At 39.2% G+C, this 16,374-nt stretch overlaps 1 protein-coding gene across 8 annotated transcripts in view; it reads left to right on the forward strand.

Moving 5' to 3' along the window:
- Nucleotides 1-221: 221 nt before the first annotated feature.
- AP1S2 (adaptor related protein complex 1 subunit sigma 2) overlaps nt 222-16,374 on the forward strand; it is a 30,379-nt gene continuing 14,226 nt past the window's right edge. For 2 of the 8 annotated variants that reach the window (XR_011559023.1, XM_070750646.1), the window contains exons 1-4: nt 513-597; nt 2,965-3,143; nt 8,036-8,144; nt 10,177-10,314. Coding sequence is in view for 6 of the 8 variants with exons in the window: in XM_070750646.1 (XP_070606747.1) it covers nt 2,965-3,143; nt 8,036-8,144; nt 10,177-10,314 (426 nt within the window). In the remaining 2 variants the exon portion in view is untranslated. Of the gene's footprint in view, nt 665-2,964; nt 3,144-8,035; nt 8,145-10,176; nt 10,429-16,374 lie in introns of those variants that run through there. The other 6 variants (XM_070750647.1, XM_070750642.1, XR_011559022.1 and 3 more) reach the window with 6 other exon arrangements.

Here is a 16,374-nt window from a genome sequence, read left to right on the forward strand (position 1 = left end):
AACCTAGCCTAAGAATGACAAGCGAAACGTCCCCTATCAGCGACATAGCAGCGCATGCCCATTTTATTAGTCATCGATGTATAGGTTTGTGCCCGGATGAGTAAAAAAAGAGAGCCCCCCCAATTGGCCTCTGATTGGCTAACATCAATCCCTGATGTCTTCTGATTGGCTGTATATAAAAAAGCAACGTTTATTTTTTGTTCTGATTGGTTCCTTCCCCTCCTGCCGAGCTGCTGTATCTTTCGGGTAGTACCAGCGCCGATTCTTACTCATTCTATCTCCTCGCGTACATTTTCTGTTCAGGGATTGGCTACCCTGGGAATCCTTTCTCCTCCTCTTTCTCTCGACCGGATAGACTCTGTTCGGAAGAGCGAATGAAGTTCGACGGTTAGAATTGGGCTGTCTCTCTCCCTCACGTCTTCTCTTTCGGCCCCGCCTCTCGGGCTCCTTGCCGCGAACGGCCCCTCTTCTGCGCTCAGTGGTTCGGGTGGGCGGTTGTCGGCTGTGTCTGCTCCAGCGGGCTCTGAGGGGGTTCCTCCTCCTTCTTTTTTGCCCCCCTCAGCCGTGCGCGCGCCTGCCGACGCTTCTGGGATAACGGTAAGCAAGGGGCAAGTTGAGCCGGGAGCGCGGCGGTTGGCGGCGGCACCTCTGAACTCGCGTGGAGGTACGCGGAAAAAAAAGCGGTTCGGGTTGGGAGTGCTTGCGCGGCTGGGGCTATCTGCCTCTCCTCGTCCCTTGTGCGGATCCGTGCATGCTTGCCCGTGAACGCTCGCCCCGTACAAGTGGAGGGGGTAATTCGAGAGGGGATTTGTGCCGGACTCTTGCGCGGGGTGTGCCCAAAGCCGGCTCCAGCCTTGAAGGGATTGGCCCCCGTTCCTGGCACCCGCGTGACCTCCCGGGCTGTTGGCGGAAGGAGTAGTGACCCCGCTGCGCTCTTCCCTCGCGTGGTCCTCGGTGCGCTTTGTTGGGCGGCCAAACGGGATGAACGATCTCCTCCTGGCTTTTTTCTCTCGAGATCCCGAGAATCCACCTGATCGTTCTTTTTATTAGACGAAGTATTCGAGAGCGCACTCCCCCCCTTTCCTCCTCTTTGAAGCCTGGATCTGGTCTATCGCTAAACTTAACGTGTATTTTTCTGAGTGGATGTGTCAAGGGAGCAGTTAGTTCGCTAAGGCAGTGTTTCCCAACCTTGGCAACTTGAAGATATTTGGACTTCAACTTCCAGAATTCCCCAGCCAGCGAATGCTGGCTGGGGAATTCTGGGAGTTGAAGTCCAGATATCTTCAAGTTGCAAGGTTGGGAAACACTGCGCTAAGGCATCCTTTTTACCTAATCTGATTTAAAATAAACAGCGACGTGTGCCGTGAGCGGAACTCTTTCAAGCCCACTTGTGTACAAAACAGAAGGGCTGATGACGGAGTTTCCCAACGCGCTGCTCTGATATTTTACACACCTTAAAAGTCTTTTGCTGTTTTGTGTTTTGATCAACAATTTTTCTTCCGGAAGAAGGAGGCAGTATAAACGTGGTAGGAAAACAGAAGAGTTATCTGGCTGTGGGCCAATTATTATTATTATTTTCTTCTTTATTTTGCGAAACAGGTAACTGTTGAAATATAATTATTTTCTGTGGAATTGAAGAAACAGTAAAATTAGTGGATAAATGAAATGATCTAGATCAGTTTTTCCCAACCTTGGCAACTTGAAGACATTTGGACTTCACCTCCCAGAATTCCCCAGCCAGCATTTAGGGAATATTATAGTAACCTCACTGCTCCATTTTTCTTTCAACTTCTCCCTAATGATAAAAGCTGACAAGATAACTTTAAAGTCAACTTAGACAAAAATATGAGGTTAAGTAAACCATTAGAGTGAAAAAAATGAAATATTTATCTCCTACGGAATGTTGTTCTAATATGCAGATTAGTTTGATTAAAGCTATGATTTGCAGAGTAAAGTAGGGGGAAATAATATTGAATGGTCATAACTAGGCCTCACAAAAACTAGCTACAAGGGAATGATTAATTATAATACAAGTTACTATTTTGAAGGTAGCACTTTTTCTATATAATACTTTTTACTTCAGTGTTAAAATATTCCATTCAGTAGTCTCTCTTCATTGCAAAAAAGACTGGAATCACAATTTTAATTTATTCAGTGACTGATCATTGTAATTTTAATAATAGTGGCTCAGTGTGGCTGAGTGGGATCTATAGTATTTCCTCATCTACTAATTCCATTTCTGTTTCTATATTGAGTCATCTTTTTATAGAAAAATAATTGTCTCAGAATAGCTCTCTTACAATAGGCCAAAAAAAATCATTCCTGGTAGAGTAGCCGAATCACTTTTCAGTCATATTGTTTCATTAAAATATAACTACTGTTTTTTTAAAAATCAAACACTGAATGTGTCCCATAATTGTGCTATATAATATGCTGGCATCAAAATAGACAAGTTTCTTCTGAAATGAAAACTCATCTTCAAATATTACACAATTGCAAAATGTGACTACATTTTTAACCATATACTGTATACCCATTTCCTTTTTTTTCTGAGTTAAATCAGTTGAAAGGCTACAATATAGGTTGCACTTTATATTGCACTTAGGGCTATGATGATTCTTCCTAAGATTTTTTTTGAAATATGCAAAAGAATACCACACACAATTTAAGATATTAAGATATACAGGACTTTGAATAGATTGTATTTAATATTCTGTACACCTGCAACTGCATGGATAGTAGAGACCTTAATATTGGAAACACTTAAATGAAATAATAGATTTTTCTAGCAGAAAAACTTTCTAACATTAAAGAATAAATTCCAGGAATACAAAACAGTACTGAAAAGATGCTGGAACAGTCATAAGTGTAGAAAACAGTCATAACTCACTAAATGAATGGTTGTAAGTTCAGGATTACTTGTGGCAGAAAGACTAACATGAAATATTCTATTTAATTCAACAGATGCAGTTTATGTTACTTTTTAGTCGTCAGGGAAAACTGAGACTTCAAAAATGGTATGTCCCATTATCTGACAAAGAAAAGAAGAAAATCACAAGAGAACTTGTTCAAACGGTCTTAGCCCGTAAACCAAAAATGTGCAGCTTTTTGGAATGGAGAGATCTGAAGATTGTCTACAAAAGGTTGTATTGCTTTTTCCCACATCTGACAAAAACTATTTGGGATAAGAAAAACAACAAATGATTTATTTATTTCCTCAGAGAAAAAGCCTTTTATATAATTCATGCCTAAAAAGCTAATAAATGGCCATGTGATACATTTTAAAATGTACTGAAAAAAATATGAAATTATTTTGCATATGTATCTGTGTATGAGATGATAGACAGATACCGTATTTTCCGGCGTATAAGACGACTTTTTAACCCCTGAAAATCTTTCCCAAAGTGGGGGGTCGTCTTATACGCCGGATACTGATTCCACAGCACCGTTCCCCATAGGCTGCGCCTGCGCAGACCAAAATACCGCCCCGCACGCAGTCCCCATCCCCCTGCCAGCCCATGGGGGGGCGGGGGCGGGTAGGCGCCGACAGTAGAAGGCGCTGCCCCCGCCCGATCCGCTCCCTCGCCTCCTCTTCCGCCGAAAGAAACGCGCCGAAGCTGCCTGCTTAAGCCTCGCATTGCTCCATCCTGCTTCGTCCTGCCTGTAATCCTCCGTTGTGTTTTCGGGGGGGGGGGGGGGAACGGCGGGAAAACCCTGTGCTGGCCAGGAAAGCCGGGTTTGCTTTCTGTGAAAGCAGCGTGCCTTTTAAACACGCTGCTTTCCTGGACCTCTTTCCTGGGGGGGGGGGAGTGGCCTCCTCCCCCACCCACCCAGGAAAATGTTGCAAGAAAGCAGCGTGTTTAAAAGGCGCGCTGCTTTCATGGAAAGCAAACCCGGCTTTCCTGGCCAGCACAGGGCTTTCCCGCCGCTTCCCCCCGAAAACACAACGGAGGTCCAGGATGACAGGCGAAGCGGGGTGGAGCAACGCGAGGCTCAAGCTGGTACCGGAAGACCTCCGTTGTGTTTTCTGCTGGGGGTGGGGGGCAGGAGGACCTTCATGGCTTTTCCGGGCAGCTGGCTTGAGCCTTGTGCATGTCAGCAAAGCCGGAGACGTGGAGAGAAAGGAAAGAGAGGGAGGTATAGAGGAGAGGAAAGAAGGAGGGAGGGAGGGAAGGGAGAGAAAAATGAACGAGAGGGAGAGAGAAAGGGAGGAAGAGAGGAAGGAATGAAGAGATAAATATAAAGGGAGAGAGGGAGGGGAAGGAAGGAAAAGAGAAAGAAAAAAGTGGAAGGAAGAGAGAAGGAAAGAAAGGGAGAGAGAAAGAGAGAAGACAGGAAGGAAGAGAGAGTGAGAGAGGGAAAGAAAGAAAGAGTGAGAGAGGAGAGAGAAAGGAAGAGAGAGAGTGAGAGAGAGGAAGAAAGCAAGAGAGAGAAAGGAGTGGAAGGAAGAGAGAGGGAGAGAGAAATGATAGAAAAAAGGGGGGAAGAGAAATGAGAAAATGATTGAGGCAGAGAATGACAGGAAAGAGAGAGAAATAGAGAGAGAAGTGACTCTTGATTTAAAGCATATGGTAAAAGCACTTAAATAATAACAGAGAAAAAAACCCCCAGCCCTCACCTGTTTTTATTAATAGTTATGTTTTTGGATTTGCTGGTTGTTTTAGTTTTAATAGTAATAGAGTTTGGTTTTGTTTTATTATTAATTTATTTTTATAAAAAAGTAGAGATTTTTTTTATTTATTTATTTATTTATTTATTTATTTATTTATTTATTTATTTATTTATTTATACTTCTATGCCGCCCAGTCCCAAGGGGACTGCCGCTCAGACACTATACTTTTCCGCCGCTTCTTTCTTCTCCGCCTCGCCTCCGCTACTCCCGCTGCCACCTTTGCTCTCCCTGCCGGGGGTAGTCTTATACGGCGAGTATATCTCAAATTCTATATTTTAACTGGAAAAGTTAGGGGGTCGTCTTATACACCCAGTCGTCTTATACGCCGGAAAATACGGTACAGACAGATCTCCTACCTTTTCAGGTTCTTAGAAGTGCATAATACTAGTACACTTCACTATGTAAAATAGTTCTGTATTCAACTGCAATACAGGTTTTAAAGATGCTTATTTGTTGTGGTTTAATTAAAAATTTACTCCAAGCTAGAGTCTAATCTCATCAAATATAGAAAGTCCACCAAAATTTGAGGAAATTATTCTTTTGCACATTAAATAACAATAAGAGCATGGTGTGACTTATAAAATAATGTTCTCTATTTTAAATTTAAATTCAACTTGAGAATTGGAAAATGGAAATTAAATTCAGTTTGAGTTTTGCATTTTGTGATACTAATCCTACTGAGTCATTTCAACTACCACAAAGTAACTGCACAGAACAATTAGCATGTATAAGAAATGCTTGTTTTAATGAAAGTGCAAACTACAATTTAAATTTTCAATACTAAGCATACATTTTTCACAGATTTTCATTATGATACTGCATTTATATCTTTAACTGAAAATTTGTCTGTCACTAATTCTGCATGATTTGAATTTTGAAACTGCTTCCAAATTTAGTACCAGACATCATTTTTGTAACATGTTTTGCATGTAAGGCTGCATTCACTATAAGGATCACCTGGAGTGAAGTAGAAAAGTAAACTGTAATCTTTAATCAGAAATGTTTTATGGCAATTTCTCCAAATAATTCAAGCATAATATTTGAGAATCACTTACTAAATTTATAAATACCTTATTTTCTGGCTCAGTCAAGGGATGGATGCATTTTGAAAGTGGAGTGGCAATGGGTTTTTTTGTTTAATCATAGAGTTGGAAGGGACCTCCAGGGTCATCGGGTCCAACCCCCTGCTACAGTATTCATTGCTAGATGTGAGGCCTTCCTTAGAGAAGTGCCTTTCTAAATCCTGTCCAATCAATTTAATTTACCACAGGTCATTTAGCACATCACTATGTGAAGTTTACTTCCGTATAGATACCTAGACACTCCCCAATTTATGTAACATTCTATTTCAGAAAAACTAACTGATGTAAACATTGACTTACATAACAATGTTTATATGAGTCGTGTATTGAGATATTATATATTTTTTGGTTTGCGTTGAAGACAAATTTTAATGCAATTTGAAATTTTTAGAAATTGTTTATATGCCTTAACTTATAACTTAGCTCTTAGTTATAAGTCAGCTCTAAGAAACTTGTAAAAGGTTGTCTCCTAAGATTGCTAGATCAATCCTTGTATAATAATCATGCAAAAAGTTATATCATGAATTTAATATTATCTTTAATTTTTATCTTGTTTGTGGAGGTAAAACTATACAGTGGTACCTCTACTTAAGAACTTAATTCGTTCCGTGACCAGGTTCTTAAATAGAAACGTTCTCAAGTATAAGCAATATTTTCCATAGGATTCAATGTAAAAGCAAATAATGCATGCAAACCCATTAGGAAATAAATAAAAGCTCGGAATTTGGGTGGGAGGAGGAGGAAGAAGAGGAGGAAGACAGTCGCTGCCGAAAGAAGAAGGTGATATGGGGGGATCAAAAAAATCCCAAACTTTAAGGCTTTAAAAAAAAAAGAGTGACTGAGGCAGCAAGGGGGAGCATGCGCCTCCAATACACCTGGCGCGAGGCTGCCTCCCATACTCTGCCTCCCATACACTGGCTCCTGCTGCTTCTACCTGCTGCTTCTTCCTTCCCATGCTGAAGGGCTCCCCTCTCCTCTCGCTCGCTTGCTTTGTAGATGGCGCTGTGGTGACTCGGCTGCCCAGAGTGAAGGGAGTGTTTCTTTTCTCTTGGCACTGGCAGAGGTTTATTCCTTCTCCAAGTGCCCAGAGAAAGGAAAATGCTTCGTTCGCTTTGAACTGCCAAAGCCTCTTTAAGTGCCACCAAAAGGCTCCTCTGGCAGCCCAGATGGCCTGGATTAAAGGGGAAATGGCAGGAAACTGGCCTGGCTTTCATGCCGCTCTCAAATTTCCTGGGAAATTTATCCGGGCTCGGGTTCTTAAGTAGAAAATGGTTCTTAAGTAGAGGCAAAAAAATCTTCAACACCCGGTTCTTATCTAGAAAAGTTCTTAAGTAGAGGTGTTCTTAAGTAGAGGTACCACTGTATTTGCCATTTTGTATATTTGTATTCCAAAACACTGTTAAATACACGTTTTCTCAAAGTCAGACTGAAAGAGCAGATACAGGAACAATGAACTTGTGTGTTCCTGAAAACAAAGGAGAAATTGCCTCATATCTTTTTTGTGGGAAAAACAACATTCTGATGCAAATTCTGGCTTATGGGCACTACATATTCTACATCAAGGAATATGTAGAAAAGGAATAAGGCTGCTGCTCTTGTCTTTGATTCAATGGGTTAGAGTAGCATAATTGATTCCTTTTGAAAATTCTTAACAATTATGCAACTTTTTAATGTCTTGCTTTTAATGCCTGCTTTTCTTGATGTCATCACTACCTTTCCCTTTTGTTCCTTCCTTTCTTTTAGCTTTGACCATCTGAACTGCCTTTTTTGTAGTTTGGATTATAGATAGAAACAGTAAATTATATTGTAACTGATTAATGTGGTTTTCCATCTTTCATTGTTTTCATTTGACCATCAGTTGCTGGGCATAGTAGAATCCCTTTTGTAAGATTTATTTACTAACCAAGTTTGTACTATTGTCCATCTCATAAAAAAGCTACCTGATAATTTAAGCTATGATGCGAATAAATACTCTCTAGAAGAGATCAAAAACTTTTATTTTTCAACAAACTGTTTTGTTCTTAACAACCATACTTTACAACCAGTATTTAAAGAAAGCAAAGAAAAGGGATTTTAAAAGCATTTTTTCTCAGTTTCTTAGCTCATAGTTACCTTAGGTTTGCTTTTAAATATTAAGTCTAATGTTTAATTGTCAATGTCTGCAAATATGACATTTTAATTTTATTTTAAAGATTGACCATTTTTGTTAAACTCTTATTAAATGTAGTTAAGATTACAAAAGTCTGTTATAGCCCTGTTAAAATAAATATGTATCTTACAGATATGCAAGCCTCTATTTCTGCTGTGCCATTGAAGATCAGGATAATGAGCTAATAACCTTGGAAATAATTCATCGTTATGTAGAATTACTTGATAAATATTTTGGAAGTGTAAGTTATTTCCTGTTTTTTTCCTACTTTTTAAAAGTCTAGGTAGTTTCATTGGTTCTCATTGGAAAAAGGAAGTAGCAGAAAGGTTTCTATCGAATAAAGGCCATTAATAAAATCATTTTCCATAAAACAGCATGAAAAATAGTGATTACATGTTGGGAAAGGAAGAAACCAGACAAAATACTTGTCTGAATTCTTTAGGGAAATCTCTACTGTAGGTATGAAATATTTTTCTATATTTTCATGGCAGAAAATTGAAATTTTGAAATTTGAAAATATGCAATGTGTACATTGAAAAAATATTCAGTTTACAAACTGTCATTATAATTATGATCAGTTACAAAACACCAATTTAATGGAAGTAGCTCTGTCCGAATCTCCAATTTTTTACCCCAACATACTCTGTATATTCCAAGAGATTATGACAAATCTGTTACCGACTGGTGCCTTGCTTTGCAACTCTAACTTTAATAAAAGGATTAAGAAAAGTTGGATGGTCACAGAGCTTGCGAGCAGAGTAACGTTATGAATTCTTTTCATTATGTCTTGTGGCTAAAGAAGATTGACAGGATTGATTATAGAACAATTGATAAAGATATTTTTTGCAGAGGATTAGTCCATAGTTATTTTGCATGTTGTCTTTAAAATGCTACTATACTCACATAATTTTCTTCCTTTATTTTGTCCAAAATTAATAATACAGGAGGTGGACAAAAAAATGGAAACATTTGACTTTTTGGCATCATAATGTTTGAACATTTTCAAATCAATCAAAACTTGACATATTTTAATGTTTTTTTTAATTCTGTTATTTGATATGTTTTTTTAAACTACCTTTTTTTAAACAGAAATTTAAGGAAATTGGTTATAATCTAGAAATGGCAGACCTCTCAGACTTTCAAAAAGGTCAAATTGTTGGTGCTTGAATGGCAGGCGCTCGTGTAACAGAAAGTGCCCGAATGTTTGGCGTTTCAAGAGGTAATGTCTCAAAAGTAATGACTGCTTTTGTAAGAGAAGGGAAAACATCCTCAGCCAAGCACAGGTCTGGTGGAAAGTCGAAGTTGTCTGAGAGAAAACGTCGGACTCTAAAGCGAATTGTTAGAGCGATTCACTAGACCGCAGCTCCTAAAACCACTGCAGAGCTCAATAGACACGTACAGAACCCAGTTTCCACAAAAACTGTTTGAAGGGAGCTTCACAAATCTGGAGTCCAAATCTGGATTTTCAAGGTGTTTCCATTTTCTTGTCCACCATCTATACATCAGTGGGTTTGACACCCCTGATGCAGGCTGTAGGCTATTCAAGACCTTGCAGCTGCTGATCAGATTAACAGTAAATTAAAAATGCAATACATGTAGTCCTTGATTTACAACAGTTTATCTAGTGATCATTCAAAGTTACATTGTGACTGAAAAAAACTGACTTATGACCATTTTTCACATGTATAACCATCAGAGCATCTCCATAGTCACATGATCAAAATTCAGATGCTTGGCAACTAGTTCATATTTATGACGATTGCTGAGTCCCGGGATCATGTGATTACCCTTTGCAAAAAGCAAAGTCTGTAGGCAAACCAGTTTCACTTAACAACTGTGTTCCTTAATTTACCAATTACAGTGGTTCACTTAACAATTGTGAGAAGAAAAGTGTAAAACGGAGCAAAACTCATTTAACAAATGTTTCACTTAGCAACAGAAATGTTGGACACAATTGTGGTTGTAAGTGGAGGACTACCTGTATTACTATTAAGATAATATCAAATATCAAATAGATGTAAATATCAAATAGATGTAATCAATACATTAATAAACTAATGAATTAATAATGAATAAATTGCTAATCAATGAACCATAAATAAGCTAATTTAAGGATTGAATGCACAGGGACAAAATACTTTGGCTAGTTTGCAAAATGCCAACAGTGTTGCAGGGGTGGTGGTCATCCATACTTCTGGAAGGGAAGCATTCCTTTGATCGTTGTAGAGAAGTCCTGTGTGGGCATTGCATCTTTCTTTTTTATTGTTTTGTAGGTCTGTGAACTTGATATCATCTTTAATTTTGAGAAGGCTTATTTTATTTTGGATGAATTCCTCTTGGGAGGAGAAGTTCAAGAGACCTCCAAGAAAAATGTTCTTAAAGCCATTGAACAGGCAGATCTATTACAAGAGGTATATAATTTTCGTTCCTTTGTTAAAGCACATCAGTATGCTGGGCTGATACACATTATTTTGTTCAATTTCTTCCAAGTTGCAGAAAAGCTTTTCATCACTTTTACCATATAATGTTTTTATTTTTTATATATTTTATGCTTACACAATTGTATTCATATGGATCTAGCCACTTTTCATTTTGCGTTTTTGATTAATTGAATAATTGAATAGTTTTGTCATACTTGAATGTCTCTTTACTTTCTTCAGTGAAATCCAAAAATTAGATTCTTTTTAAAACACTTATTTATTTTATTTATTTATTAGATTTGTATGCCGCCCCTTTCCGTGGACTCGGGGCGGCTTGTGATCATTGCTTAAGTGTTTTTTATAAAGTAATTTTGCTAAGGTAATTTGATTAGCAGTAAGTGTTAGTCATGCTGGCCACATGATCACGGAATCGTCATTAAACAGCGCTGGCTCTTAGCTTAGAAATGGTGATGAGCATGGCCCCCTAGAATCCGGAATGATTAGCACATATGTGTGAGGGGAACTTTTGCCTTTAAGTGTTTATCAAATAGTTTTAGTACTAGTCTTAGAATTAGATGAAAAATTGGAACGATATCTGATCTGCTAATTATTCCATAACTTCTATTTTTTCTGATGTGTAGTACCTAAATGTGGTTTAACATTTGAACTTGGATTAGTAGTAGCTGAAATATATTTACTAATTCAGAAAATGTGTTTCCTGTTTATCCAAGTTTGCTGACAGAGCAGTAAATAATTCCTTTCTCATCATTCATACCTATACCCTTTAAATTATAATAACACATATTTTTGGAGTATAAGATGCACCTTTTATGCGGTCCCAACCTCTGGAATCAACTCCCCCTAGAGATTAGGACTGCCCCCACCCTCCTTGCCTTTCGTTAACTCTTGAAAACCCACCTATATCGCCAGGCATGGGGAAATTGATATACCCCTTGGCTGTTCCACTTTATCTTTGATTTGTTTGAATTGCATGATTGTTTCCTAACAAGGGTTTTAAATATTGTTTTTTAATATTGGATTTGTATTTTGTATTGTCTGTTGTGAACCGCTCCGAGTCCTCGGAGAAGGGCGGCATACAAATCTAATAAATTATTATTATAAGATGCACCTTTGTTTGGGGGGAAGAAAATAGGGAAAAATAATTTGCCTACCAGGTATTCATCTGGGTAGTCCTTAGTTTGGCAGCTTCAACATATTAGTTTGCTAGTTCTGAATGTGCGTGCTTGCTGGTTGGGGATAAAAAACAGATACTAAAACACTTCTCTCTCTTCAGAGAGAAAAACAATGGGAAAGGCAGGCAAAGGGAAGATTGCTTTGCTAGCAAAGGACGGAAAATCACTTCATTCCTTAGCACCTTGTTAGGGCTGAAAAAAGGCGGAAGATCGTTTGCTAGCAAAACAGAGAAGATTGCTTCACTGGCATTAGGGCTTAAAAAAGGCTTCTAAAGCACAGAAACCTAGATGATTGTCAGAGGGAGCAACTGTGAAAAAAACAAGCAAAGGAAAGATCGCTTAGTTAGCAAAGCACGGAAGATCGCTTTACTCATTAGCACCGTGTTAGGGCTGAAAAAAAAGCTCAGTAAAAGCTACATTTGGAGTATAAGATGCACACAAATTTTCACTCTTTGGGGGGGGAGGTGCATCTTCTATTCTGAAAAATACAGTACAGTGATCCCCCGCTCGTTGCGAGGGTTCCGTTCCAGGACCCCCCGCAACGAGCGGGTTTTCGCGAAGTAGCGCTGCGGAAGTAAAAACACCATCTGCGCATGTGCAGATGGTGTTTTTACTCCCACAGCGCTAGCGAGGAGCCGAAGATTGGGGGCGGCGCGGCTGTTTGCCGCCGGCATGGAGGGCTTCCTAGCAGCCCCCCAAACCCAGGTTGGGGGTCCAGGGGGCGCTGGCTCTCGGCGCTTTCGAGCTGAGTCCGGGAGCGAATTCGCTTCCGGACTCAGCTCAAAAGCGCCGATAGCAAGCGCCAACGAACGGCTTGTCCACGCTGGCTCTCGGCGCTTTCGAGCTGAGTCCGGGAGCGAATTCGCTTCCGGACTCAGCTCAAAAGCGCCGATAGCAAGCGCCAACGAACGGCTTGTCCACGCTGGTTCTCGGCGCTTTCGAGCTGAGTCCGGGAGCGAATTCGCTTCCGGACTCAGCTCAAAAGCGCCGATAGCAAGCGCCAACGAACGGCTTGTCCACGCTGGTTCTCGGCGCTTTCGAGCTGAGTCCGGGAGCGAATTCGCTTCCGGACTCAGCTCAAAAGCGGCGAGAATGAACGGCGTGGGCGGGCGAAGGGCGGGCGGCAGCGAGGAGTTTGCGTGGGCGGTGGGGAAACTCCTCGCTGACGCCAGCAAGAGGGGGAAGACTCAGGGAAGCCGCCCAGCAGCTGATCTCCCGGTTGCCATCTACGCATGCGTGCCCATAGAAAAAACGGGCACGCATGCGTAGATGGTATTTTGACTTCCGGGTTGAAAAATAGCGAAGTACCCTGTTCGCAATGGTTGGGGACGCAATAAACGGGGGATCACTGTATATTAATATATTATGAAAAAATGAGTTTTGAATATAGTCCTATCATGTTAGCAAAGTCAGTTTTGGTATGTTGCTTTAGGGAAATTGTGTTTGGCTTGCTATTTTAAATAAAAACAACAGAGGGGTTTTGGCAGCATTACATGGCATATGTTAATAGATGTATTAATTTTATTCTGACTCCTCATTGCATTCTGTCCCTATATCAGTTGAAATATAGCTATTTTAAGGGAAATCTAATTGTATTTTTCTGATAAAATGTGGCTTTCTTGGAAATTAGCCATTCTAGAAGGAGCTGTTTGTCTAAAAACTTTACTTATTTAAAATATGTAGACGTTAATGACAAAAGTGGATGTTTTCCACATGTAAGTTATTAACATAGTGACCTATCACAGATATTGGCAGGAAAAAAGACATAAAATTTGCATGTTTGTCTGCTTCAGGGAAGATGCTCAACATATCTTGAAGAATGTTATTGTCTTGAGGATAATCAAGAAAAGGACAGGAGGTCAGGAATTGTTACGAAATTCCCAAGAAAATTCCTGCTTCTAGAGCTCAGTGATTTAGACAAAAGTTAATTATGTGATATGCTAACTAAAATAGAAGGAAATTTAATGAAGTAAATAATAATAATATATATGTGTGTGTGTGTGTATCACATGTTTTTTGCTGAAATTTTAAAATTAAGGGAGACTAGAATGGCACCATTTTGGCCTTGTTCTGGCCTCATCAGCTAGCCACACCCTTACTGGGATTTGATCCGGCAGCTTCTGCCTTGTAAGGCAGAGAATTAGCAGCTGAGCCACCAGATCTGATCCTTTCAGCTCTGTACCAGGGAGGGGCTATATGTTTATATGTTTTTTATGTCGGATCACCCTGTGACGTTCCTTCAATATACCAGGGTGATCCGACATAAAACACACACACACACACACACGTATGTATCTATCTATCTATCTATCTATCTATCTATCTATCTATCTATCTATCTATCTCTATCTATCTATCTATCTATCTATCTAATTATTATTATTATTATTATTATTATTATTATTATATATATTATTATTATTATATATATAGCGCCTTTATTGTCATTTTACATCATGTATACCACAAAATAGATTTAGCCTCTACTGGTGCAATCATAACAGAAAATACAAGACAACATGAATAGTATAAATAATCCTTAGACAAATAATTGGGGGCGGGGGACACACAAACCTAATAATATGTTTCCATATGTATGTAGAGTGCTTGTGATTGTGTTTAGAAGTCTGACAGCCCATGGGTAGAAGCTGTTTATAAACCTGTTTTGTGTAGCTGGCTATATTTTGATGTCTTCTGCCTGATAGTGAAAGAGAAAAGAGACACTGGCCAGGGTCTAAATAACCATACTATAATATTCCCTTTAAAAGTATTTGTAGGAAAATAAATATTAAAAATATTTTATATGTAAAACCCATGATAAATCTGTAGCTTCTGTTCTTGTTCTGTTCCCATAGAAATTAATTATACATGCATCTGCTCAATATTTTTTAAGTAATAAAATTGTCACTGAATTCATTTATATACTTATAAATTTCTGAATAATAGGTATTCTTTTTTCATTTGAGGTGTATTTGTAATCACATACTTTACTTGTAGAGTCTAGAAATATAATATCTCTTGGATTTCTACTATTTAATAAGGGACTCTGTTAGGTGAGTAGAAATAAAAAATACCTTAAAAGTTTAAAATTAGTAAGTATTAACTTGAGCTCTACTTAATACATTTTATTATTTTGCTTATGTAAATAATACATGCATTATATTCAGTGACTTATTCAGTAAATAAAAGACTGCAAAATTTAGGCAAAGATAGATTTGTGTCAGGCACAAGCAACCAGAGCCACATGTGTAGAGCCAACTAACTACTTCATTGAATTCTGCCAAAATACAGGAATCTCCATAGACTGCTTGCCTTTTCTTGGTAATACATAAGTTCCCATGGAGCTTGGAAGTGGAGGATCAGTCTTGGATCTCTTATGGCTGCTCTACAATTCAAGGTTATTTCCCCCCTTGAATCTTCTTCCCTTCCTGCCTGGGCATTTTCCAACAATTTGCTTATCTCATATTTTTCATTAATACTGTATAATCTTCCCTCTTAAGAACTTAAGAAAGATTATTTGTTTTTTACACTATTTGATGGACTTCATTGCTCATCACTTAATTACAGGGATAAAACCTAAATGCTCTTCAATGAAATGTTAGGATAAACTAAGGGCAAATGTGGACATTATCATTATTAGTAATATAATGAAATTAATTTTAAAATGCTATCATCCCTAATAAGTACTTATTTAATATGATCATGAAATGAAGAATATTTTTCACTGGAACTTTATTTTATTAAACTGGTATAGCATTGGTTTACTGGGGGTTTTTTTTTTTTTGGCCAGGTCTGCAGGTAGATAGCAGGCCTGGGCTGCGAGCCAAGAGTCATAAATCTCAGTTCTCGAAGTATCTCTGATAACTTGACCAAAATTACAGTTCAGTGAAAATCAACAGCACATGAAAATTGGCATGAATAAGAAGTCTATGAAAGCAGAAAGTTCTCTCAGCTTTGATTCACCAACCACCATGATGATAAACATTGTTCATCACTGCCACTTCCCCTCAGAATGTCCCTTATATACTGGCAAGGCGTGGCCAAATGTCCTATAGATCTATTAATGCCAAGAACCCCTTCTTTTCAGATTGTCATGTCTAGACCATGTGCTCCAGACATTTGCCTCTAACAGGGGATCCTGCTCCTCTAATTCCCCATCGGCCTCTGACTCACCAATCCCATAACCGGGGATGCTACAGTCTCTGGTGGTTCCTCAGTCCCTAAATCTCCTTCACTCTCGCAAGTGAGAGTGGCAAGAACACCTACCTGCGATGCCAGCACTCATTTGTCTCTTGATCCTCAAAATCCGTGACCAGCTGAGCTGGATGTGGACAACTCAACAAAAATGGGACATGCAGAGGCAAAAAACCTTCTGGCGGTTGGGCCAGCTTTGGCAGTATTTGGTCTATAAGACACAGAGACATTGGAGAGTGGCGTGGCCAAGCGGCATGGTGACATGGCGTTTCCCACACTCCGCTGGAGAACCCTAATATCTGTGTCACCTCGGGAAAGAATAAGGGAGACAGAAGGGAGATCCGGGGGAGGGGGGGTGTATGGCAAACCCACCCAGGAGCTGATGGCACCAGAAAACAATGTGCTACAAACTATCTGCTACGGCCACAAACAGACTAATTTGTTTGGATTGGAAGTCACCTGGAATGAAACTTAAAAGTGCTGGACAGATGAGTTGGAGAGCATAAATTGAGCTGGTGAGTTACTCTGTCGACGAGAAGATTTGAGAGTTTAAAAAAAAATTAAAATGGGAATAAAAGGACTGCAAAACAAAAATGGAAGCAGCTATTTAGCATAAAAGTCTATAGAAGAAAAAAATTCCTAAAGAAAGCAGTAATTAAAGCCC

This window comes from Erythrolamprus reginae, chromosome 4 (genome assembly GCF_031021105.1).
Source record: "Erythrolamprus reginae isolate rEryReg1 chromosome 4, rEryReg1.hap1, whole genome shotgun sequence".
NCBI classification, from domain to species: Eukaryota; Metazoa; Chordata; class Lepidosauria; order Squamata; family Dipsadidae; genus Erythrolamprus; species Erythrolamprus reginae.